Source organism: Budorcas taxicolor, chromosome 19, assembly GCF_023091745.1.
Source record: "Budorcas taxicolor isolate Tak-1 chromosome 19, Takin1.1, whole genome shotgun sequence".
NCBI classification, from domain to species: Eukaryota; Metazoa; Chordata; class Mammalia; order Artiodactyla; family Bovidae; genus Budorcas; species Budorcas taxicolor.
Window position 1 is genome coordinate 44,173,256 of NC_068928.1, and position 27,909 is coordinate 44,201,164.

Consider the following 27,909-nt stretch of genomic DNA (forward strand, 5'->3'; position numbering starts at 1 on the left):
GCATTACCTTAAGGATTTTTCTCCCCTTTAATATAAAAGTATAACTACAGTGGTCCAATGTACAAATACAAAAAAAAGTTCTCATACTTAAAAAAAAAAAAGTACCATAATACTGTACATACAAAAACTGTTCAACAAGAATGATTTAAATATATCTGTTCTTTTCCAGATCTGGAAGACACAAATGTAAAGTTCTGCAACTGTATTATTGCTGGAACTCGTATCCAGGAACGCTGTGTTTCTCGTTCTCTCCCCCTTGCCCCAGCCCCACCTTCAGAGTCCCCTGAGCTTGGATCATGAGCTAACAGCATCCCTGAAGATAAGCAGAGCCAAATGTTTACTCAACGGAAGTCGTTTTTCAGTGAGCCGCTGCTTACCATGAACTATGAAAGTACAAGCTTTAAGCCCAGCCAAGATTAAATCCAGACGGAGGTCTTCCCATCCCCTGATTTGCTACTAGCACTGCTTTTGTTGGACCCAGCTTTGGACCCCACTTTGGCTTTTTTTTCCCGGGAACCGTGGGGGTTATTTTGGTGATTGTAGGCCTGGATGGCCAGATCCAGGCGTTCCTGAGCCATTCTGATTTCCCTCTGCAGAGTCTCCAGGTCGGGTGGGAGGCTGTCCTCATGGCTGCCGTACTGCTGTTCCTGGGCGATGTTGGCCTTGTTTTGCTTGTAGGCAATCTTAGCGTTGGACAGTTCGGTGTACTGGATTTGATCTGGTTTGACGGCAATGTTATAGCCAGGGGGAGCAGATGGCGTATTCCAAGTGAAAGGATAATTATAAGCACCCGGATCTTCCAGTTCCCTCCTTTTACTGTTTAGTGAGTCTCGAATTGTCCCAAATCCTAAATGAAGCATCTCCCAAATGTTAAGCAATAGGCAAAGGCCTGTAACACCATACATTATCAGAAGAAAGATGGTCTTTTCAGTGGGTCTAGAAATAAAGCAGTCTATCTTATGAGGGCAAGGGAGTCTGCTGCACACATAAAATGGGTGGACTTGGAAGCCATACAGGAAATACTGCCCAACCAGGAAACCCACCTCGAACACGGTCCTTGCCAGCAGCTGCAGCACATAGATCTTCATGAGCCCATCCTCCCGAATCCGCCGCCGGCCATCATGCTTAGGTTTAGATTGGTTCTGATCTTTATTTTCTTTCTCACTTTCTAATTCCATTTCTGGATACATCATGGGATCCTCTTCATGGTCCTCTTCCGTTTCTTCCAGAGCCCGGTGCTGTTTCCAGCGCATTGCATAGGGCTTGCTGCGAGCGGCCTTCTTGTCTGCGTCGCCGTGCTCCATCTTGGCGATCTTATGAATGGCATAGCCCAGGTACATGACCGAGGGGGTGGCCACCAGGATGATCTGGAACACCCAGAAGCGCACGTGAGAGAGCGGTGCAAAGGCGTCATAGCAGACGTTCTCGCAGCCCGGCTGCTCTGTGTTGCACACAAATTTGCTTTGCTCGTCGTAATAGATGGATTCTCCTCCTACAGCTGTAAGAACGATCCGGAAGACGATCAATACCGTGAGCCAGATCTTCCCTACAAATGTGGAGTGGTTGTGGATCTCCTCCAGCAGGCGAGTGAGGAAGCTCCAACTCATGGTGACTAAACTGGTCCGCCCTGACAAAAATGAAAAATACCAAAGAAACGTCAGCAAATACTAAAATCTTACTTTTTTTACACTGATGATATCTCTAGAAACTACTTCTCTACATACGTGAAACCGAACTTCAAGGCTCATACTAGAATGACAGAATAAACGGCGCCTCACCCGCCACACCCGCCACACCACCATCGGGAAAGGCCCTTCCCCTCAGGCTATGAGCACGGGTGTATGCTGACAGGGTCTGAGGGAAGTCTGATTTCTTTTCATGTCTTCTCTAGTTTAAAAGGTAAAATTGTAGCTGTCATTTGAGATACAATTCTTAAAGTACACGGGATGTTTTACATACAGTGTTATTTCTTAGACTTTCTGAATTTTGTGAGATAGAGGGAAGAGTACAAAGGGACACTTATTCAGCCACAGTAAGACTGCCACCGAGAACACGATGGGGACGCCTGGGCTGGACTGCACTGTGAAGAGACACCTTATCGGCAAACTTAAATACCAGATCTGGTAACAAAGTATTAACAAGAATTAAGGAGATGGTACAGCTGCAAATATTAATAACTGGCAAAGATCAAGAACTAAAATAAAAGACAGAAACTCAGAAGCCTTAGCTAGGGCTCATCACAGCAGATCCTAGCGTTCTGTATTATACTTCTGTATTTTATTTATGGTTGATGTTAAAAAATGCCTGCAGACAGAAAATCCAATCAAGAGGTAAATCTACTTAAAACAGCATTTCAAACGACAGTTTTATTCTGAGATTCTTAGATCTGCGTTCAGAATCTTGGTAAAAACCATCTAAACAAGATAATATACGTACAGTCCCTAATTCAGCCCCTGACACAAAGCACACCTAGCTCTTCTCCTCGATCTTTCCTCTCCTGCTTCACTTCTGCACATTACAGTTGATTATCAGCATCATCAAAGAAATTTAAACACTCCTTTTACCTGTTATCCAGAATTTCTGCTATCCAAAATTTTCTTAGAGAAATGATGCTTTGTTTACAACTTTTCCAGATTTTCTCTGGAAGAGAAACAGAAGAGAAGGCCATTAAGTTTTCTCCCACAGAAAACAGTAAATCACCAGAATGCCATTTTCAGGGAGAAACAGTTTTCCATGTACCACAGGAATCAATCAGCATGAGATGGAAAACAGGACTGAGCTTGAATATCACTGTTCTCTTCTCCAATACGTTGTGATAGGAGAAAATCCCTAAAAGTGACTCGAAGGTGCTTTAGTCACTGTAGTCTAAGAAAATATGGCAGGAAGATGAATCATTTGTGAAAATCCAAAACAGATGAACTCTGGCATCTATAGGAAAAAGCCACAGCAGAAAATCTCAACGAATTTTATCCGGGTCATTATAGGCGTTGCGAAAATCTTCACCCCACGTGCTCTATTCCTGCTCTCTTCTCTGGAGCAGCCAACTAGGAGCAAGCTGTTTTTTTACGACACCCAACAGCTGGCTCCCTGTCACCGGACACCCATATCCATAGGAGGTGATTCACAGACTCAACTGCTCACAGAAAGAAAACATCTGCACCAGTACTGTGATTACAACTGTATATACATAGGACAAATTACTTCTCATTATCAAGTTCTGCCAACTTGATAGCCATGGTCACGAATCATCCTCATTTGCTATCTCTTAATTTAATAAACAAAACGTAAAATAAACCCTGAGTGTTCAAAGTTATTATATGTTCAAAATAATTTAACAAAAATTTTCTTGGTAAGATACATGAAAAAACCCCAGAACAATTCCCAAAAGGTCAATGAAGAAGGAAAAAGTTCAGAGGCATCTACATAACGTGCAAATATCAAGATTTACATACAGAAGAGTCCAATCACACAAGTATTTCACCACAGGACTTCAAGTACAACTCTCGTTTCCAGCACTGATATCCAACTGAGCTCAACAGTTCTCCTCTCACTCTATACACAAGTTATAAAACCAAAGCAAAAGTAAATAATAAGCAATCTTTAAATGGTGATGTAAGCCAGGTTTCCATAATGAATCACATTCACAGGGTCTAGACTCACATTTTTCCAAAATGCCATCTCTAAAGCATTTCCCTTAAAGCCTGAAATTTTATTTGTCCCAGTAAGCCAAATCATGAAGGTGCAATCATTGGTTAGTTAGAAAACTCATTCTCTACACTTCCATCTGTACCAAAAACAAATGGATATCTTTTAAACAATTATTGCTATGAAATAATTTCTCAACAGTTCAGTATTTCATATAATAATCTTAACTTTTTTGGGGCAAGCGGATCAATGGCAAATCCTTCAAAGCCTGTATAATAAAGCAGTCATTTAAACACAACTAGAAACACACATTTCATACTGGTTAAGCTGCAGGCCTCTACAATGCTGAACACTTAAAAGCCTGGTTTTCCAAAGGTTTTATAAGTGCCACAGCACCCTATCCCCAAACCTTGAGTATAAATGAAGTGTACAGTACTGTAACTTCAGCATCTCATAACATGGATGATGGGTGGTTTTCTTTCTAAAGTAACCACAGGCTTCCTAACCGAATGGCAGCATCACCACTCTTTGGATCTACTGAGCTGTCAATGGGTTTTTCCTTCGATACTCTTTCCTTTCCAAATCCCTTTCCTCTCCTTGTAAGCATTAAGAGAAAGGCTTAAATATCAGAGTACACTACTCCAATCTGTGGGGAAGGGTAGAAAGGGAAAGTGGGAGGGAGTGCAAGGGGAGAAAAGAGTCAAGTAGTAGAACTGGGCTCTGGAGTTGACGTTTCTAAGCAAAACTGTGTCACTGCCAAGTGTGGTCTCACTTGTTGCTGCACCACTAAAACTCCCTTTTCTCATGACCCCTTTTTCGCTCTGCTAACAGACAAAACAACAGGGTTTCCCTGGTGGCTCAGGAGTAAAGAATCTGCCTGCCAATTCAGGAGATGCACGTTCAATCCTTGACCCGGGAAGATCCTCTGGAGAAGGAAAGAGTAACCCACTCCAGTCTTCTTGCCTGGGAAATCCATGGACAGAGGAGCCCAGCAGGGCTATGGTCCATGGGGTCGCAAAGAGTAGGACACAACTTAGCAACTGAACAACAACAAACAACAGGCAGAACACGGTCGTCTTTGACATCCCTGCTTCAGCAAACAAACTTGGTTAAAGAGTGAGGAATGAGAGTGTACAATTAACTGTGAATGGCTTTCATGAAAAAATAAAAATCATTTCCGTATTCTATCTATGAATGGAAAGTGACATGGGAATGTGTGATGAGTGTGGTGGGGATGGGGGGAGGGATGCTGAACAACTAAATGCTTTTTGCCAACTAGGAAAGCCAACAGATTTATACATATTTTGACACCTAATATCTTCTTGAATATATCCTTTACGCTTTGGCTAAATTCATCTATAGACAAATCTAGGAAGTAGTAGAATTAGGACAGAAGAAATGTAAACCTGCATGGTTCTTGCCCTGTACTGTCATTTGAGTTTCTAAAAAGGTTCTAACAATTTACAACGCCTGGCAACGAAGAACAATTTTACCTCAACCCCAGCAGCACTGTCTGTTATGCTACTCTACTAGATGCAAAATGGAATTTCAAAAGTATCTCAATTGTATGTTTTTAATACAGCAGGATACATTCCCCCTATAGTCCTCCTTCTTCATGAACTATTCCTATCCTTCTGCCCATTTATCTGCAGAATGTATTCTGCATTTGACATTTAATATATTTGTTTTCCTCCAAAATTTACTACTTTATATAGTCACACCAGTCAATCTGTTAAATAAATATTCTTTCTAGGATAGCTTTTTAAATAACTTGCAAAATTCTTGGTAGCCCATAATTCAAAAGTATTCTTGATTCTATCCCCACCCCACCCCACAACACATACTGAAGAAAATCATGTTTGCTTACATAAAATGTACTGGGCAAAAATCAAACGTGCTATTTTTAGTCTGTTTTCCAAATAAACTTTCAAATCTACCTTGTCTTACACTAGAAAAGAGAATTTTAAAAATTACTTGGTATCAACATGGTAATAAATTATGTAATCCCCTCCCAAATTATTTATATTTGAAGAGTTTTCTGTCAGCTATATCCTAAACAGGATCAAGTCAAAGTTTACTGCCTTTTTCTGTAAACTAAAAGCATCTTTGGAGACCAAATGTAAAAGCTCATTATTTGGATTATCTCTGGAGGTAGATTATATGATCAGATCTATTTAACAATGAAGAAATGAGGCCCAGAAAGGTTTTAAAATTTCCCCAAGATCACCCATTTATTAAGAGGTGAAGCTAGAATCTGAAGTCAGTCTTACTTCAGATTCTGGGCTTTTAACCACTAGTTAAGAATTACATTACAGATGAGTTGGAACAAAGTACAGGTCCCATGTGAACACAGATGAGGGCACCTTATCTCAATCATTGGGACCAAAATTAGACTAAATAATAAAGTAAACTCACAAAGATCAAGGGGGAAATTTCAGAGTTTAAGATCTTATACACAGAATGAACTGCAAGTTAAAAAACCAAAACAACCCCCCCAAAACAACAAAATAAAAAGCCCCAAAAGAACTTCAAGGTTTCTTGGCAGTTGGAAAAGAAAAATAATGATTTCACTAAGAAAGATAACTTCTCTGGGCATTGAGAGTAGGGGCTAGAGAAGTTGGTAAATTCAGTCCAGGAGTGATTAGAGTTGTTAAAGGGGAGATATACATGTGCTCAGATGTGCTCAAAAATACTGTAAATAAATCAAACCAGAATTCTAAAGAATGTTCAAGTAACTATAGGAAAATGGAAGAAAGAAAACACATCAGCAGAGTGGACAAACAGAACACAATGGCTAAAATTAAAAAGAATGACTATGGAAGGAGATCTCTGAGATTCTGAAAAGCCAAAAAATAATAATAATAATAAAGAGAGAGAGAGAGACATTCACTGGGTAGGAATGACTATACCTAGTGTTGGTGAGGATGTGGAGAAGCTGGTACTCTAAAACACTGGTCACTTTGCAAAACAGTCTGGCAGTGGAGCTTGCTGTAAAGAACTGCCTGCCAACGCAAGAGACGTAAGAGACACAGGTTCAATCCCTGGGTGGGGAAGATCCCCTGAAGGAGGGCATAGCAACCCACTCCAGTATTCTTGCCTGGAGAATCCCATGGACAGAGGAGCCTGGTGGGCTGAATCGACTTAGCATACACATGCAAACATGTATCAACTCTGTGATCCAGCCAGTCTGATCCTGGGCACGAAGCAAAACCCTATGTCTATAAAAGGACTTGAACATAAATGTTCACAACAATTTTATGTCTAATAGTCAAAAACTGGAAACAACACAAATGTCCATCATCACATTGATGAATAAACAAATTGTGGTATATTCATACAATAGAATACTACTTAGCAATAAACTACTGATATGTGTAACATGGATGAATCTCAAAGTCAGGCAGAAAAAACCACACTATATGATTCCATTTATAAAAATTCTAGAAAATGCAAACTAATCTATAATGACATAAAGCACATAGGCAGTTGCCTATAGTGGGGTGCAGGGAGGCATTGGCCAGCCTGATAATCAAACTCTCCTGGCTATTATTTTTCAGTTTCTATTTCTGTCTCCCTTCTCCTTCCCAAACTTCTAAATACATATCCTGATTTTTGTTCTATCTTATTAGCCCATCCTTTTCAGGACTCTTTGTTGATTCCTTCACCAGAACTCAAGCTGTAAACGATGTCCCATTTGCCCCAACATCCCCTGGAATTTCAGACTTGAAATTCAACTGCTGCTCTGTATCTTCTCTTGGATGTCTAATAGGCACCTGAAATTTAACATACTCCAAACCAATCCTCCCCTCCTCCAAAGAGTTACTCTTATTCTGTCTGCAGTTTTCCCAAACTCAGTAAGTAGCTTTGTCACTCATGATGTTTTTAAGGCCAAAATTTTCAAGACAACCTCACTCTTTTTTCTCACTCCATAGCCAAGCTATCAGCAAATCTTGTCAGTTCTGTCTTCAAAATATATATCCACAGTCCAACCACTTCTTTCAATCTCTACCACTATCACACTGATCCAAGTCACCTTGTATCTCTAGCCAAGATTACTATAAAAGCAAGAGTCTTCTAATTGGTCCCCTAGCTTATTCTCTTTGGAGAAGGCAGTGGCAACCCACTCCAGTACTCTTGCCTGCAAAATCCCATGGACGGAGGAACCCAGTAGGCTATAGTCCATGGGTTCGCGAAGAGTCGGACACGACGGAGCAAATTCACTTTCACTTTTCACTTTCATGCACTGGAGAAGGAAATGGCAACCCACTCCAGTGTGCTTGCCTGGAGAATCCCAGGGACAGGAGCCTGGTGGGCTGCCGTCTATGGGGTCGCACAGAGTCGTACACGACTGATGTGACTTAGCAGCAGCAGCAGCTTATTCTCTTAACCCTCCAAGTCTCTTCTCCAAAAAGCAACCAGAGTAAAGCTTTTAGGAAACAAGTCAGATAATGTCTCTCTTCTGCTCAAAATCCTCTCAGAACAAAACCTCCAATCTTCACCTGCTAGGACACTTCTGGTCTCTTCACCTTCCGCTCTCCCTCTAGCTCACTCTGAATAAGGAATACCTACATCCTCACAATCCCCTGTTATGCCATACTTTTGCCTCAAGATTACTGTACTTGTTATTTTCACTGCTTTGAAATATTTAATTTCATAGATATTAGCAGAACACACTCTCACTTCATTCAAGTCAGCCCAAAAGTCATCTCCCTAGCGAATTTCCTCAGGCCACTTTCCTCTAAAATAACATCTCTCATTCTCCAGCCCTTTGATTTTTCTTTATAGCACTTACCCTCACATAATTTCTATTTTACAGTTTGTTTATAGAAGGTAAACTCCCTGAAGGCAGGCTTTTGTTCTTTTATCCCCAATACCTAAACCCCCACAGCTTGACAAAAGGTAGCAGGTTTTCAGTAAATTGTGCTCAGTCACTAAGTCGTGTTCGCTAAGTCACGTCCAACTCTGTGACGCGATGGACTGTAGCCCGCCAGGCTCCTCTATCCGTGGAATTTTCCAGATAAGAATACTGGAGTGGGTTGCCACTCCAGGGGATCTTCCTGACCCAGAGTTACCCAGGGATTGCATGCATGTCTCTTAAGTCTCCTGCACTGGCAGGCAGATTCTTTACCACTGCGCCACCGGGGAAGTCCCTCTCAATAAATATCTGTTCAATAAAAATGTCCCTGATGTATTAACTGGAAATACAGGACTCAGAACAATATTATCCCAATACTGTGAAAACAAATAAAATTTATGCATTACAAAACCCTAGAAGAAGAAAAAAAAAAAACAAGCTTGAAAGGATATAAATGAATATCCACTCTACCTTCTCCCTTCTTTAGCTTTTTTCCTGTATCTCCACTAGAATTCTCTAAATGGATGTGTTACTCCTTTGCTAAAAAGACACTAATGAAAGTGGCCCCTCAAATCAGTGGGGCCAAGATGGATTTTTTAAAGTATTAGAATAAAACATAGTTGATACTTGTTATAACTCTGAACATGGGAAGAAAAGATGAATCTGAGTACAAAAAAATAAAAAGTGTCTCCACGGATAAAAGAAAAAACAATTTAAACAATACTGGAAAACAATGAACTGGGGAAAGAGGTTTCAGTAATTCTTTTATATCCAAAGAGCTGATCTCTAATATATATAAAGAGTTCAAAACAGACATTCCACAGAAAGAAAAACACAAATTCCCCTTAAAAAATGCGCAACATGGATGAACCTTGAAAACATAATGCTAAGTGAAAGAAGTCTGACACAAAAGCCACCAAATGTATGATTCCATTTATATGAACTGTCCAGAATAAGCGAATCAACAGAGACAGGTTAGTTAGTGGCTGTTAGGGCCTATGAGCTTCCCTCTGGCTCAGCTGGTAAAGAACCCACCTGCAATGTGGGAGACCTGGGTTCAATCCCTGGGTCGGGAAGATCCCCTGGAGAAGGGAAAGGCTACCCACTCCAGTATTCTGGCCTGGAGAATTCCATGGACTGTACAGTTCATGGGGTCGCAAAGAGTCGGACACGACTGAGCTTCACTTCAGGGCCTATAGGAAATGGATTGTGATTGTTAATGGGTATAGGCTATCTTTTGGGGATAATGAAAATGTTTGGAATTAAGACAATGGTGGTGGTTACACAACCTTGTGAATATACTAAAACCACTGAATTGTATACGTAAAAAGAACAAATTTTAGGGTATATAAGTTATATCTCAATAATAAACTACTCTGAGATACAATTCTCCTATCACACTGGCAAAAATCCTTTAGTGGGAGAGGTTATGGAAAATAGACGTTTTCAAATACTGCTGGTGGGAGGGCAATTTACTAATACCTACAAAATTATATGAATCTGTATCCTTTGACCCAGTACCTCACTTTTGGGAATGATCAAAGTAGAACACTGTTTCTATGTAACTCAATGTCCACTGTCAAGGGAACGGTTAAATGCACCATGGCCTATTTATACAGCAGAATACCGCATGGCTGTAAAACATGAGAAAAGATATTCAAGACGTTCAAATAGTGAAAACAGCAAAGTATATGTGTATATATGTATACATCTTTTCTATAGAGAAAAAAATATCAATCTGTGTTTTTTGCTTAGATTTCTATAAGGAAACACAGGATATCTTTAACAAAGAAAAGTGGAGGAGGAGACAAAGAGGGATGGGATAGAGTTAACTTTTATTACATATCTTTTTATAGTCTTATTTTCTGAACCAAAGGAATATATTGTCTTTTTGAAGAAAACACCGCCCAAAACATTTCATGTCCTAGAGAATAAAGTCTGCTTGAGATTTTAAAATAAATCTTTTGTAAACTTTTTAAAGTTAAAAAAACTTAAAATCCTTCCTCTTCTCTACACCCCTGCCCTGCCTTTTTTCTTCAGAGCACTCAACGCTACCTCAACACTTATTTGTTAACTTGTTCATTATCTGTCACCTCAATCAAATTAAATACAGACTTTGTTCTTATAACCCTGGCACTTAGAAAAACTATTAACTGAATGATTTAATAAATTTGAATCTCTGCTCATTGATTTTCCTCTACTTTATATGGTCTTTCCACAATTTCCTACTTGGGAAAATTTTTCATCCTTTAGGATCTAGCCTAAAGGTCACTTCAAGTTTTCTAGACCTCCTCATTTAATCTCCTCCTCAGAAAGTCCATAATAAATTTTTATTCTACCAATATCAGGACTTAATCTAGTAAACTGAGGTTAGTGGTATCAGTTTCTTCTGCTGGAATATTAGTTTCTTGAGAGGAAAGTCCATGCTTCTAAAAATTCTCTGAGCCCTCATATATACCTCAATATATGTGTGTTACATTCAACAGAAGCCCTAAATCGATTTATAGGAGGCAGAAAATATAAAATATGTCCACTTTCCATGAACACAATCATTTCAGAGCAGAATACAACGAATGGAATAGAAGTACAAAATGTGAAAATACTCAGAGAAGGAAAAGAGACTAATTTCTATAGATTAAAAAGTATAAGCTATCAATTATACTGCAATAAAGCCGGAAAAAAAAGTTTAAGCTTACTGCAGAAGACAAGTGGGTCTCTGAAGAATGGGTATGGTTTCACCAGGCAGACCTGGGGTGGGAGGTAGTGGCAAGGCAGATGGAGAACATGATGTGAGTGAAAAGTGGCACACAGCTCTTAGACTGGAACACGACGGAGGATGTTTGAAGGAGGTCAAAGGCCAGTCTGCAGAGGGGCTTAGCACACCATGAAACCTAAAAGTAAGCCATGTTAAGTAATGATGAGTAAACGTTCCTCAAATGTGGTCCACAGACCACCTTCATCACAATTATCCACCATGCTCACTGAAAATACTGATTCCCTGGTCCTACTTTACCCGATTTCCACTCCCAGGCGTACTGAATCAGAATTTAACACATTTACGGGTAAGCATTTAAGCTGTTTACAATGATTTATGATAATACTTAAAATTTTGTGTGTGTGTGTTAGTCGCTTTGTCATGTCCAACTCTTTGTGAACCCATGGACTACAGCCCGTCAGGCTCCTCTGTCCATGGAATTCTCCAGGGAAGAAGTCTGGAATGGGTTGCCATTTCCCTCTCCAGGGAATCTTCCTGACCCAGGGACTGAACCAGGACCCCTGCATGCCAGGCAGATTCTTTACCAACTGAGCTAAAGGGAAGCACATTTCCAATTACAGATTTAGGATAAATTTGTAAAAGAATTTCTTTGTATAAAAGAAATTTGTACAAAGTTGTACAAATTGTGAAAAACTGTGTGTGTTATTAAGAAAAAGTCAGGGTTTTTTTAATGTACTATCTCTCCAAAAAATTTTAATATGTATTACCAAATGACCCCTCCAGAAAGCCAGTACCTGTTCATATTTCCACTATCAAGGATAAGAGAATGCTGTTTTCCTCACTCCTTTGCCAATGATTCTAATGCATTTTTGAACAAACAAGGCTTGGGTTAATCTGTGTTTAAATTTAAGAAGTTTTAAACTGTCATTAATCATTAGGGAAATGCAAATGAGACAAAAAACGCATAGTGAGGTACCATTTCATACGCAAAAGAATGGGTACTATTAAAAGAAATGAAAGAAGAGCTGAAAAGGTTATGGAGAAACTGGAATCACTGTTGTGCACTGCTGACAATGTAAAATGGTGTAGCGCTGCAGAAAATGTTATGATTTTCTCAATATATTATATACAGAAGTATCATATGATCCAGAAATTCTACTTCTGGATGTCTACCTAAAAGAAATTAAAGCAGGGTACAAACAGGTATCTGTATACCCATGTTCACAGTGTACTATCCACAACAGCCAAAAGGCGGAAGCAACACAGTATCCACCAACTCATAAACAAAATATGGAATATACCCACAGTGCTATTCAGCCTTAAAAGGAAGGAAATTCTGACACATGCTACAATGCTGATGAACCTTGGAGACAGTTAGCTAAGTGAGAAGTCACAAGAGGACAAATATTACATGTTTCTACTCACAAAAGGGCCCTGGAATAGTCAAACTCACAGAGAGAGAAAGTACATTGGTGACTGCCAGTGGCTGGGAGGAAAGGGGAGTTAGCATTTAATGGGAAGGGAGTTTCAGTTGGGAAGATAAAGTTCTGGAGACAGATGTAGATGATTGCTGCACAACAATGTGAATGTACTTAATGCTACAGACCTATGGTAAATTTCATGTTATGGATATTTTACCACAATGAACAAGTTAAAAAAATAAATAAAATTCACTCATGCAATTAGTATTTACTACCATCAAGAAGCCTGCAATAAAGTATTACTAGTTTATAAGAAATTACAAACACTTAATAAAATTACAGTTGTATTCACGAGGTATTTACGAACATCCCTGGTGGTCCAGTGGCTAAGACTCCAAGCTCCCAATGCAGGGGGCCCAGGTTCAATCCCTTTCCAGGGGACTAGATTCCATATGCCACAACTGAAGACAGTATGCCACAACTAAGACTTGGTGCAGCCAAATAAATAAAATATATATATTATATATATATATATATATATAAAGAGGTATTCAGTGTTATATATGCTATACAACAAAAGACTAGAAGAAATAACTGGAATCATCTGTTAAAGTTTAAACATTTTTATAGTACAGTGACTCTACAGGGAAATGCTTTACTTTCCAGTTTATCTGACTCATTTTTTCCATTACAATCTCTTTACTATAATGTTGGCCACAAAAACACCATTAATCCAAAAATATCAATTTTATATATTTCTTTGGAAAAGTTTCTCACAGACTCACGTAGAGGAAAAAAAAAAGCTCCCAAGAGATTCAGATGAACTAAAAAAGTATATAACTTTTCCCTTGTCAATTTTTAAATACTCAGTAAACTGAAATAACTAGGAAATTTTAAAAATTAAAATAAGTAGTGCTATTTTAAATGTTTTGCAAATGCACAATCAAGTTGGGTCAGAGCCAAGTTTTAATCTCCTTTTTAAAAAAAATACTTATTTAACTAACCTGGGTCTTAACTGCAGCATCTGGGATCTAGTTCCCTGACCAGGGATCGAACCTGGAGCCCCCCATGCTGGGAGTGCAGAGTCTTAGCCACTGGATCATCAGGAAAGTCCTAATCTCCTTATAATTAAAAAACACTTGGGCTTCTCTGGTGGCTCCAAAGAATGTGCTTGCAATGCAGGAGACCTGGGTTCGATCCCTGGGTTGGGAAGATCCCCTGGAGAAGGGAATGGCTACTCACCCCGGTATTCTTGCCTGGAGAATCCCACAGACAGAGGAGCCTGGTGGGCTACAGACCATGGGATCACAGACTCGGACATGACTGAGCGACTAACACTTTCACTTTCACTTAAAAATCTTAATTCCTTTTCTAAACAAAAATCCAGGATGAACTAATAGCAAGAGTACTAGAGTGGGTTGCCATTTCCTTCTCCAGGGGATCTTCCTGACACAGGGATTGAACCCAGGTCTCCCACACTGCAGGCAGACGCTTTACCGTCTGAGCCACCAGGGAAGTAAAGTGACTCTAACCTTGACTTTTATGAAACTGAGAGTAAGCCCTGACCTGAGAGCCAAGAGATTCTAACAGGCACTTCAGGAATAAATATTTCTTTCCACTTTTTCATTTGTATATTAAGTGAAAAATATCACATCAGATCATTACTAAGGTCCTTAACAGTTGATGAAAATCAACTCAGGCAGAGCACTTTTCACAAAACAACCAATAAATTATGTGGAATTCAGAACTCCAGGGACAGGAAAGAAGCAAAGTAACAAGCAGTGAAACTGAACAATATTAAGACATCAAATTTTCAAAAAGGCATTTTCCAAACAGTCATCCCAGAAAATCCGCAGTTGGACTAAACTGAAAAATTTCCATATTGACTCATCGTGATTCTCAAGTATTAACTATCTGGGCCTCCCAGATTATGAGCTGAGTGATCCACTAAGAACTGTGCTAGTGATTCACACTCCTGAATGAGACTGCTTTATGTGCAGACACAAGGAATCAATTAAAGGGTTTACAATGAAGTTTTGTTTAACTGGAACGTTTTAAATGGAAGTTAATTCTGCATGAGTGATAATAGATATTTAATAACTAGCTAGTGACAATTTCTCAGCAAAAGCATTATGGTAGCTCTAATCTATGTATTACAAACAGTAATCTATGTATTACAAACAGGAAAACAACATGTTTTTCAAAAGAGCTCTTGGCTATGAACCATATTTGAAAAACAAATATTTAAAATTTGTTGTTAAGTCAAATTATAAAATAAAGGAAAGTATCTTGGCCCTACTAACTAACAAGGAAACAAAATACACCATTGTGGGTTGAAGTGTCAATTTGTGCTGGCAAAAAGCCATTCTATTTGAATGTAAGAACCTTCAGGAACCAGCTGGATAAGTATGGGGAACCTGGGATAATGTGTTCATTCACAGTGCATCATAAGTGGTACTGTCTTCATGTAAAAAAGGACAGTATTGGTACACTAGTCCAAAACAGCTTAAAGCTTAGGTCAAATCAAATGAACAACAAACAGTCTAGGAAAATGACATATCTAGGGAAAAACAAAAATAAACATTTAACATTTCTGATATGACTAGGGTCACAATACAAAATTTGCAAAAAACATTATCATACAGTGATGGTGAGGCTGGACTGGTACAACCTTTTTGGAAGGTATTATGGTAATATTCACCAGAAATTTTTAAATGTTTTATGTCCTTTAATCAGTAACACCACAACTAATAATTTACCTTAAATAAATGCCCAATAAAATAAGAATTTTATGTAACTTATGATATAATCTCTATGAGGAAATACTGCACAACCATTATAAATCTTGTTTTTAGTTCAGTTCAGTCGCTCAATTGTGTCCGACTCTTTGCGACCCCGTGGACTGCAGTACGCCAGGCCTCCCTGTCCATCACCAACTCCCGGAGTTTACCCAAACTCATGTCCATTGAGTCAGTGATGCCATCCAACCATCTCATTCTCTGTCGTCCCCTTCTCCTCCTGCCTTCAATCTTTCCCAGCATCAGAGTCTTTTCCAATGAGTCAGCTCTTCGCATCAGGTGGCCAAAGTATTGGAGTTTCAGCTTCAACATCAGTCCTTCCAAAAATCTTGTTTTAGGACAGAGATTACAAAATTCAAACAACTATACAGGGACAAAAAGTAGGTTAGTGGTTGCCTAGGACTGAGAAGCATGGGGAGGAGTAGAGAGTAACTGGTAACAGGTATAGGGTTTCTTTTGAAGGGAATGAAAATATTCTAAAATTAAACTGTGGTGAAGGCTACACAACCCAGTGAGTCTACTAAAAATACTGAAGTACATTTTAAACAGGTGAACTGTAAGGTGTGTGAATTATACCTCAGAAAAGCCGCTTAAGACATTTTCTATACATCTAGATACCAGTAAGTGACACAAGTAACTGAAACAGAACAGTGGGGCCTGGACAACACAAGGACCAACTAAAGCGGCTACTGCTTACCAGCTTCAACCGTTGCAGTCATCAGATTGTCACAGCTTTCAAAATAAGTCTTTACCCTGGATTTTTATGTGAAGCCCAATTTGGGGATACTTTTTTGATTGAAGTATAAAATATCTACAGAAAGATGAAAGTGAACGTCGCCCAGTCGTGTCCGACTCTTTGCAACTCCACAGACTACACAGTCCATGGAGTTCTCCAGGCCAGGATACTGGAATGGGTAGCCTTTCCCTTCTCCAGTGGATCTTCCCAACCTAGGAATCAAACCCAGGTCTCCCACATTCCAGGCAGATTCTTTATCAGCTGAGCCACAAGGGAAGCCCAAGAATACTGGAATGGATAGCCTATCCCTTCTCCAGTGGATCTTCCCAACCCAGGAATCGAACAGGGGTCTCCTGCATTGCAGGCAGATTCTTTACCAACTGAGCTATCAGGGAAGCACAGAAAGGTACACAAACAGAAATGTGCAGATCAATGAATTTTCACATAACCATGTAACCAGCACTGAAATCAAGAACAAAGCATTACCAGCCATAATTATGCCCCCTTCCTACCTAAGAGAAATCATCATTATTGACAGACTGGGTAATATTTTGTTGTGAGAGATGGTCCTATGCACTGCAGAATGGATCTCAGAGTCCCTGGCTTCTTCCAGCTGTGACAACCAAAGACGTCTCCAGACACTGCCAAATGCCCCTTGGGAAACAATATTACACCACGCGGAGACTCACTGGTTTAACCTGTCCTTGACCTTTACACAAATGGACTCACAGAATGAATTCTCTCATATCGGAATCATAAGGAGCACACTTCTGCGTCTGATTCAGCACCTGCTGAGAGTCACCGGTCTTGTTGCATTTAGCTCTAGTCTGCTCACTCTCTTTGCTTTATTATTTTGCCACTGCGTGCACATATCACAATCTATCCATTCTGCTGCTGATGGGCATTTGGGTAGCTTCCAGTCTGAAGCTATTATGCACGATGCCACTGTGAACATACCATGTGTGTCTTCCAGTGACTGTATGTATGTTGTGTTGAATGCCTAGACCCAGAGTTGCTAGCTGTGTGGTGCACATATATCAGCCTAAGCAGATTAGTTCCTTTCTTAAGGGGGTTTATCAATTTGCACTTCTACCTGTCTCTTTTTTTCCTTTTTCCATGTTGGCAACTAATATGAAAAATAAATATTTAAGTAATACTGAGCCAGATACATTATTAGCTGAATAAAGCCTGCCAATTTGTGATCTATTTTTTAAAAATGTTTCAATGTGTGGGAAAATGCTCATATGTAGTAGAGAAACAAAAAAATCAAACAAAAAAAATCCACAATATAATATATCTGAATGGAAATATGGATGGATATTTGATGATCTCTGTATTATTTGCTTTTCAGTATTTTCTACAATATACATGTAATAATGAAGCTGGCAAAGCTTTCATATGCAACAAAAGCCCCAAGAGAAATTTAAAAAATAGGTCAGGGTACAAATTTCATAATATTTGCATACATACATATTTTACATTCATAAGGACCTAATTAAATAATGAATATATCACAGAAAAGTTAACTATCTCATAGAATCTTTGATACAATTACTACACTGCTCCTGCGTAAAGGGATCCAGGAAATAACTTATATAAAATTTCACCCTAGAGCAAAATATAGGATGATGAGACAACAGGGTAATTCTTAATTTGTAAGGATATATCAAAAGTTATTAGTTCTCTGACATATCTTATATAGCAGTTAGTATCATAATGCTGCTCTTCTCATTTCTTTAGAGATGCACTCTAAAGTGGTCCAGAAACAACACAGAAAATTAACATCCTCAATACTTCCTTGAAACGCATAGTTGTTGGCACTGTGCCACTGCTACCTGCTGGTTATGAGTGTCTGATACTGAATAATTGGAGCTACCTCTATTTGAGAAAATGATTATTAAAACAGCCACCAAAAACATTCCAGTGTCCATTATGAATTCTATTAAATGTCTGCTTGGCATGTGAAAATGTTACAAAACTCATACTTCCTGTCCTAATCACTTCACTTCATATCAAGGATTCTTCTGTTGGGATAAGAATGTGCCCATGAGACTCAGTGCAAACCCAAAAGATTTATCTCCTGAGAGAAGGCACTGAATGTTAATATACTGCCCTAAATGGAGTTTTTAAAACCAAAATAACCAGTTACTTTAAGGCTTTGCTAAGGGAACTATTCTGAGCACAGATCTCATCTCCATTTTCCTATCTGAAGAAACTACACTGGGGGGACTTCCCTGGTGGCTCACTGGTGAAGAATCCACCTGCCAATGCAGGAGACATGGGTTCAATCCCTGATCCAGGAAGACCCCCCATGCCACAGAGCAACTAAGCCTGTGCACCTTAGGGAAAAAAAAAAAAATTACACTGGTACTTCCCTGGTGGTACGGTGGATAGGAATCACCCTGCCAATGCGGGGGACATAGATTCCATCCCTGGTTTGGGAAGATTCCACATGCCTCAGGGAAACGAAGCCCATGCTCCACAACTACTGATGCCTGCACATCTAGAGCCGGTGCTCCCCAAGAAGGGAGTCACCACAATCAGAAGCCCTGGCGCAGCAACCAAGAGCAGTCCCTGACAAAGACCCAGCACAGTTAAATTAATTAGGAGAATATATCAAAGAAAAGTTATCATAGCTTAAAAAAAAAAAAAACTACACTGACATGTATGTAAGTTTGAACCAAAAGGCAAAAAAGTTTTCTGAGGCAAAATAAATAAAAAGCAGTAGAAACTAAAGCTTCTAACTACTAAGAGCATTTTACCTGGGGTTCAAAATGCTAAGGTCACTTTATTTTTTTTTTTTGATTTCTTATTTAATCTTTATTGACATGCAATTGACAAATTATAATATATTTGATACATACAACATGATGATTTGATACACATATATATTAAGTATATCAAGTTAATTTACATAAGTTCATTAACACATCTATCACCTCACATATGCTAAGGTCACTTTAAATTTCTCCCTGAACTAATAACCATAATTAACTGGCAACCAAAATAAATCTATTCAAGCTACATATACATAATTTTCCTCCCAGGATATACCTAAAATCATAAACATACTTTCCTTTCCCACCCTCAAGTATGATAGGTGACAATGGCTTCAGACACACAATTCAGTAAGAACTGAGACATTCCAATTCCTACTAATTTTTCCAAACTTAAAAATAAAAGCTTTCCTTTCCAAGTAAATCTGAGAAGTGCACATCTGCTTGAATTGCTCAACCTATAATAAACACAAAGCTTTCACTCTGAATGATGAAAATGTGCACGTGTGCTCACTTGTGCTCAGTTGCTTTAGCCTGTGCTCAGTTGCTTCAGCCTGCCAGGCTCCTCTGTCCATGGGATTCTCCAAGTAAGAGTACTGGAGTGGGTTGCCATGCCCTCCTCCAGGGGATCTTTCCAACTCAGGAATTGAACCCGTGACTCTTATGGCTTCTGCACTGGCACCAGCACCACAGTATGAGATTAATACCCATATTTTACTAAAGAGAATACTAAAGATCATAATGGCTTGCTTAAGATCTCCCAACAAATTAGCCGTAAAGCCTAAAACACAACTCAAGACCTAATGATCTTTTTCCTATACTATGTGAATTTAGTATTTAGTTTTAAAACCAAACAGAAGGTCACTGAAAAAACTGACAGTGATATACAAGTTATATAACTAAAGTAAAGATTCCACTTAAAATAGCAACAGATACATGAAATACTGAGGAATAAGCTTCACAAGAAACATACTACCAGGGAATACTACCAAGTAACAAAAAGACTTAAATGCTTAAAATACTTTAAAGACTTAAAGCATTATGTGTTCTTGGATACAAGAGCAATCATAAAAATATTAGTTCTTAAATTAATCTAAATTTAATTCGATCTTGATTTCTAAAAATACCAGAAGAATTTCTCTGGAACCAGACTAATTCTAAATTTAATGTGTAAAATTAAATAGTAAGAATGGTTGGGAAATTTCAGAAAGAGAAACAAGGGCACACAAGCTTCTCTAGATATATATTATGAAGTTATAATAACTTTAAAAGGTGGAATTGGCAAAATGATTAGAAGACTGGAACAGAATAAAGCTCAGAAGACCTAAATACATCTGAGAAAATGTATGATACAGGTGGCATTTCAAACTAACAGGAAAAAGATGGAACATTCAATAAATGATATTGAACTACTATGGGTAGCTATATAGAAAAAATTAAACATGAAAGTTTGATCTTTAGGTTCCAAATAGATCAAAGATTTCCAATTAAAAGCAAAGCAATAAGCTAGATGAAATGAACATTTTTTCTTAATAAGCTAGGTAGTGAAGACTTTTCTAAAATGAAACTACTTAGATGTCAAATGAAAGAATTGACAAATTTAATTATAAATTCTAGAAAGCTAGAAAATACTATACAGAACTCAAAAGATATACTAAATGCTTAAAATTATTTGCAATTCTTAAAAGAAAAGCCTAAGTTCTCTAACACATAAAGAGCTCCAACAGATAATTAAACAAACAAACAACCTCAATAGAAATAGGCAATGCAGATACAGAAAACAAATTTATGCTACTGAAGGGGAAAAGGGAGGGGAGATAAAGTCGGAGTTTCGGATTAGCAGATACTAACTACTATATATACAACAGATAAATAGCAAGGTCCAACTGTACAGCACAAGGAACTATATTCAGTATCTTATGATAAGCCATAATGGAAAACTATCTGAAAAAGAACACACATAAATATATATACCTGAATCACTCTGTTGTACACTAGAAACTAACACAACATTGTAAATCAACTATACTTCAATTTAAAAAAAAAACCTTCAATGAAGAGAAATGTAAATGGCTTTTAATAATATGGCATGAAAAGATATTCAATATCACTTGTAATTAGGATTTACAATTAAAACTGTACCAATATACTACTTTTCGCTTGTCCAATTGGAAAAAAATTTTAAATTGATTTAACAGATCAATGATAAGGTGTGTGTGTGCTTAGTCGCTCAGTCGTGTCTGACTCTTTGTGACCCCATGGACTGCAGCCCGACAGGCTTCTCTGTCCATGGGGATTCTCCAGGCAAGAATATTGGAGTGGGTTGCCATGCCCTTCTCCACGGGATCGTCCCAACCCAGGGATCGACCCAACCCAGGGATCGAACCCAGGTGTCCCGAATTGTAGGCAGATTCTTTACCCACTGAGCCACCAGAGAAGCCCATAAATAGGCATTCTTTGTGCTTTACTAGAAGTGGGGTAAAACGGTAAGCTTCTATAAGAGACAAGATGGAATATCCATCAAAATTAAAAATGCACATACTTTCTGATCCAGCATGCAATTGCAGTGCTCAATATTTATCTAATGAAATGTTCAGATATATAAAACATTGCACAAGAATATTCACTGCACTACTGTTGGTAACAGGCTGGAAACAATGTAAAGCCTATCAGTAAGAGACTCCGTAAACAAATTACAGCACATCTAGCAATGAAAAAAAGAAAAAGTCAGCTGTGTCTGTAATAGTAAGAAACAAACTAAGATATATGAGTGGAAAATGCAGGATATAGAACAGTGTGTAGAGCATGCTATTTGGGGGGATACTGAGTGTATGGATATTCTGAAAGAATTCACACACAAAAAAAGCAAACAGTAATTGCTTCAGCAGAAAGAAGAAATCTGAGTAACTGAGAAGAGAACAGAGGAAGGCTTGTTTTTCACTGTAAATCCTCTCACACCTTTGATTTTGTACTATGTAATTACCTATTAAAAAAATTTTTTTTAATTCAGTGAAGTGAAATACTCAAGTACAAAACTATCAATGCCAGCCTTAATGTATAATTGCATAATATGTCCAAGTTTCTTAGGACATTATTTATACTGACTCTTGGTCCAGCAAACAGGAAGAAATTAAAATCAGAACCAGGTAAACTATGTAAAAAAACAAAGCTAATCTTCAGGACTTCCCTGGTGGTCCCAGTGGCTGGGACTCCAATACAAAGCGCAGGCTTACATCCCTGGTGAGGGAACTAGATTTCACTTGCTGCAACTACGAAGACCTTGCATGCTGCAACTAAGACCTGGTACAGTCAAATAAATAAATGAAATATGTTTTTAAAAAAAAAAAAAAAACTAATCTTCAATTTCTTTATTCCATCTGACAACCTGCCTAAGCGTGTGATTATCTTCCTGGGAGGCAAGAGTCTCCACTATGTATATTACAGCATAGGTGATCATAGTATTTTGGTTTATTAAAACCGCTTAAGACTGATCAGGCCATGGATACAAGTAAGTTTACATCAGTAAGTATTTACTAAAAACCTAGCACTGTATTGGCATATAAGACCAAAAATGCAAAAAAATAATAATAATAAGACTTCTAGTTAGAACAAAAACTCTGACAGAAGTTACTTCATTACCACCAGTAACTACAAATAAAAAAGACATTAGTAAACATCCAAATAATTGTTGAATACATAAATGAACTATGAACTAGCTGCTAGGGATAGCGGCCATCCAAGACAGATATTTCTCTTGACTTTATGGCATATAAAGTATAGTGTATGGTATATAAACCCCCTGGAAGTCCAGTGGTTAGGACTCTGAACTTTTACTGCTGGGGCCTGAGTTCAATTCCTGGTCAAGGAACTAAAATCCCTCAAGCCAGGAGGTGTGACAAAAAAAAAGTATAGTCTAATGATGAAATAGGTACTATACAAATAATTAAACTAATTAAAACTGTGATCTATCCTACATAAGGGAAGTGCAAGGTGCTATAAGACAGTCCTAATCTAATATGGGCTTCCCCGGTGGCTCAGATAGTAAAGAATCCACCTGCAATGCAGGAGACCTGGGTTCGATCCCTGGCTTTGGAAGATCCCCTGGAGGAGGGCATGGCAACCCACTCCAGTATTCTTGTCTGGAGAATCCCCATGGGCAGAGAAGCCCCGAGGGCTACCGTCCATGGGGTCGCAAAGAGTCGGACACGACTGAGCGACTAAGCACAGCACGGCACACAGTGAAGCAAGTTCTGAAGAATGAAGAGCTGCCTTCCAGACAGATTAGCTACAGCACGCAGAAAGGCAGTTGGGTGAGTTCTGAACCTTCAGTGAATGGGGGAAAAAAGATCTATATAGCTAGACCATATACTACAAGAAAGCAAGTAAAAATAAATGATGCTGGAGAAGTAGCAAGGCCAGATCACACCATGTTAAAAATGAAGACTGAAGGCTTTAAAGGGAGAACAGAAGTTTTCAGATAAGTGACTCGATTAAATTTGCTTTTTAAAGACAATTTTAGCTGATGTGAGAGTAGATTACAGTATACTGCATATACATACATAGAAATATGAAGAAACACAAGAGAAAAATAAATTCAGGTTGGTGATTACCTCTGGTTAGGAGGCCCACAACAGTGGTTGTCAGGGGAGAGGGGGTGCAATCAGGTAAGGAAACAGAAGACTTCAACTATACTGGTAATACTGTATTTTTTACTTTTTTAAACAGGGGTGAAAAAACAAGGAAAGACCATTTAAAATTGACTATAATAACTGTCTTAGGAAAAGATGGCCAAGACTAGGATGGGAAAACTAGAGGTGGAAAGAAAACTGCAAGAATCTGGCTTCAGTAAGTTGTTGACAGAGCCACTTAATGAAACAGGGTACAGTGAAGAAGGTGTAGATTTGGAACCAAGATCAAGAGTTCACTCTGGGAAACTCAATTCAAACTACCTGAGTATCTAAGTGGAGATGCTGACTGAGCAGACAGCTGGGATCAGAAAAGGGGTCTGAACTATAGATTAAAAAAAAAATTGGCTGTATTAAAAATATATGGTGGGACTTCCCTGGTGGTCCAGTGGCTAAGACTCCACACTCCCCATGCAGGGGCCCAGGTTTGATCCCTGGTCAGGGAACGAGATCCCACATGCCATAACTGAGAGTTTCCCATGCCGCAGGTAAAAGATTCTGTGTGCCACAACTAAGACTTGGTGCAGCCAAATAAATAAAAATAAATAACTATTAAAAAAAATATGTGATAACTGAAGGCACAGAATGGTTAAGATTAGAGAAGGGAGGCAGACTAAGGACCAAGACTTGAAACAGACCATCAATTAAAGATCTTGAGGGGAAAAGAAAAAAAAGATCTTGGGGGCGGTGGAGGAGACCTGAAGGAAAAGCCAGAGAGCAGGGAAGGAAAATCAGAAAACTAAGAGAAGAGACTATTTCAGGAAGGAAATTTTCCAATCCAAATAAACACCTACTCTAGATGGGCAATTAGGAATCTAAGGTCCAAGAATGAGTAAAGGGGAATTCCCTAAAAATAGACAAGAGTCCAGACCCACTTCACTCTGAACATTCCCAAAAGGAATGCTGTAACTTGGTTAAGTAACAATAAATTCCATCAAACCTGATAAATCCCTGCAAGATGTAGCTGAAAATTTTTATGACTATCTGAGACTTAACTACAATTTAGCTGACAATAGGATATGAAGTTGATTCCATCTCCATAGAGAAAAAACAAAACCTCTGAAATCCTATGCATTATTTTTTTTGTTTCAAAGATTTTACATAATTTCCAGATTGCTAAACCTTTTTGGCATGTTAAACTCTAAGCATTTTGAGAGCAAAATCCAGACCACATTCATTTTTGAATCTTCAGCATCTAGTTCAATGCTTACCATAGGTACATGACTGAAAAGAGAACTGCACTGAATAAACGGGCACCAGAACACTTTTGTCCAAATTCTGCTAGTGTCACAGCAATATAGCCTCACAGAACAGGCTTTAACTAAGAGTTCTACACATTCTACAGAAATAAAGATCTCATCCTTGTCTTTAGGGAAAAAAAAACCCCACCTCATCAGGCAACACTTCATTGACCTGAATGATAAACCCAAGTGTTCTCTACCATATGCCAGTCAGAATGACTGGTCATTCATTCTTGACAGCTGTAGAAAACAGTGGTGCACAGACTTAACCAAATAGTCCTTACTTCCCACACAAACTAAATTCATAAGGTGCAGTAATATGCTTGAAAAACAACTGCTGACACTTCGCTGATATTAACAGCTCAACACTGTTTTCTGTGTAAGTTTCAGGTTAATGGTATCAGCTAAAACCTATCTTATATGTATTCTCAAAGAAATGGTCCCCAAAAGAAACAAAAAAAGTAACTCCATCCTATCTTTGCCTAAATTTTTGCTAGGCATTTTAGATAGGAGCCACACAAACTTCTATGCCACAAAAAAAGCACAAGTTCAGAAATAAGTAATGATACTTTCAGCTGCACTCAACTATGCAAATTAATGTTTAAAAAACAAAATACAAAAGAAAACACTTCATTTACTTTGAAATGTAAATTTAAAAAAAAAGTTCCAGCTTTTTTGGAACTCATCACTTTGCACTGAATAAAATCATGGAACTAGGTATTTATTGAGAAAAAGATGCTCTGAATTTTAATTATCTATTTTGTAGTCTAGGATCCCAATTAATGAATTGATAGGTGAATCCTGAAGGGGCGGTGAGGAAAGGAGTAGCTAATCAGAGACCTACCCAGAATCCTTTCACTTTGGCTAATTTATACAGATATGAAATAATAAAAATTAGTAAGGGACAGCAGCATTTATAAATAAGATTATTATGCTAAAAATATGTTAACCTCTTAAACCTTTTCAATTAAAGGCTGAAACTCAATTCTACCTTCATAGGCTGAACAGAAAGTTACTCAGTCCTTTGCTCCTTTTTAAGAGCATTGTGCCTGCTAGCACAAATAGAAAACCAATTTAAGGGGCTTCCCTGGTGGTCCAGTGGCTAAGACTCTGAGCTCCCAACGAAGGGGGTCTGGGTTGGATACCTGGTCAGGGAACCAGATCCCACATGCCACAAGGGAGACCCAGTGCAGCTAAATAAATAAAAAAAGAAAACCAATTCAAAAGTCACACAAGCTAAAAAGTTAAGAACACTGATATTTGGAAAGGATGTTTGAAATGCTTGGCAAAAGGACCCAAAAGTTAGTAAATAGTATCAAACCATTCTTCATAAATCAGGACAAATAATAAAAGGAGAATTTCATATAACTACCATATATTCTCTTCAAAATGTCCTTTTCCTACAATACAATGATCTGGTGAAAACTAAGACACAGACTTGTTTACCAGAGCTTTTTACCTTTCACCCAGAAGACTTAGTTCACATGTTTCTTTAATTCTGCCATTACATAGCACTTAGGGAATCCAAAGCAACTGCAATACACAAAACTATGGTAAAATCCAAAAAATAAACACATAAACGCAGCAAACATAATCACAATTCACGTACTTTTAGTCAGGAGCTCAGGAGTTAAGTTTTCTTTTTCTGCATTCTGATTCTGGATGATACCTAAAGCCCTCTTTTGGAGTAAGGGATTTGATTCCTAAATTACATTGTCTTTTTTTTCTACAGATGTTAATGTACTCCGTTGATAAGAGAATTAAAACCCTTTTCACATATACAGTTTGATTTCTACAACACTTTCACATATATTCACTGGAACATATAGACAACACGAACGTATGATAATTCTTAGACTGATCAGGCATACAAGATAACGCTTATCCATAACTTATTGTAACTTGATTTATTCGATCCCACAAAGTAGTCTTGATGCTAACAAAGTAAAGCGCGAGCACAAAGAAATCTGTACTACTGCAGGTTCTCAATGAACAAAAATTCCTTCAAAATGGTAAATCAAATCCGCCCATTTCCCAAAGAAAAAGTAATCCCAATCTTAGAAACAGTCTAAAAAAAAAAAAAGAAAAGAAAAGAACAAACAATTCTAAACCACACAATCACATAAATCTTTTCAACTCAAAGCTCCAACAGCAGCCGCCAACCACACAACTGGCCACAATCACAGTGTTAGCGCCTTCCCGTAATTTTGAATCTGGAGACAGAAGGAGGAAACACACACACACACACACACACACAAACATACCGGTCGTTCAAAGTTTCACCAAGCGGGGAAAAAAAAAATCATTTTAAGTTTTAAAAACAAAAACGTGTTAACCGAGAGGCGATTACCATATTCCCCGGTCCCCTCACTTCCAAGCCCGCGAACTACATCTCTCAAACATTCACAGAGACGGGAGTCCCGGCAGGGATGTTCGAGGAAAGAGCCAGACGAACGGCACGCCGCCCGGAGAGATGTCAGGGGCCGAGCATCCGGAGACAAAGACCAGCCCGCGAAGCGCCCCGGCTCGGCCCTGCGCCCCTAACCGCCCGAGGAGTTGCGAGCACCGCCGAAGTGCGCGCCCAGGTCCTCCGGGCTCCCCGCCCACCCGGCGCGACCGCCGCGGCCCGGGCCCACCCCGAGCCGTTTTCCCTCCCAATTTGGGAACCGCGCGTCCGGGGACAAAAGGGGGAGGGCGCGCCGGGGGCAGCGGCGGCCAGCGGGTCGCGACGCCCCCTCGGGGCTCGGCGGGAAGCCCTCGGTGGCGTCCTCTCCCTCCACTCGCCCCCCGCCGCACTCTCCGCCGGGCCCCAGACCCCTGTCCAGCCTCCTCACAAGTTCTCCCGCCTCCCCTCGGGCCCCGCCCCTGGCCCGCTGCCTCTCAGCCGGCCCTACGGCCGCCCCTCACCGGCCGGCGGGGTCCCCCGGAGCCGCCTCCTCCGCCGGGCCTCGGCCCGTCCCGCCGGCCGCCGCCTCATGTGCCCCGCGTCGCCATCGCCTTCGCCGCCACCGTCGTCTCTCCTCCTCCACCTCGTT

At 39.2% G+C, this 27,909-nt stretch overlaps 1 protein-coding gene across 2 annotated transcripts; it reads right to left on the reverse strand.

Moving 5' to 3' along the window:
* Positions 1 to 8: 8 nt before the first annotated feature.
* Positions 9 to 27,909, reverse strand: GJC1 (gap junction protein gamma 1). 2 transcript variants are annotated; one of them, XM_052658293.1, is made up of 3 exons: positions 27,782 to 27,909; positions 2,565 to 2,640; positions 9 to 1,627 (listed from the first exon to the last, which is right to left on the reverse strand). In XM_052658293.1, exon 3 carries the CDS (start codon positions 1,605 to 1,607, stop codon positions 417 to 419), a length of 1,191 nt encoding a protein of 396 aa, XP_052514253.1. In that variant the 5' UTR covers positions 1,608 to 1,627; positions 2,565 to 2,640; positions 27,782 to 27,909; the 3' UTR covers positions 9 to 416. The 2 variants fall into 2 exon arrangements, with proteins under 2 accessions (XP_052514253.1, XP_052514254.1); XM_052658294.1 differs by lacking the exon at positions 27,782 to 27,909 and adding an exon at positions 27,225 to 27,320.

Excerpts from the sequence above, each read along its gene's own strand:
- GJC1 (XM_052658293.1), bottom strand. The coding sequence starts at position 1,607 with ATGAGTTGGAGCTTCCTCACTCGCCTGCTGGAGGAGATCCACAACCAC.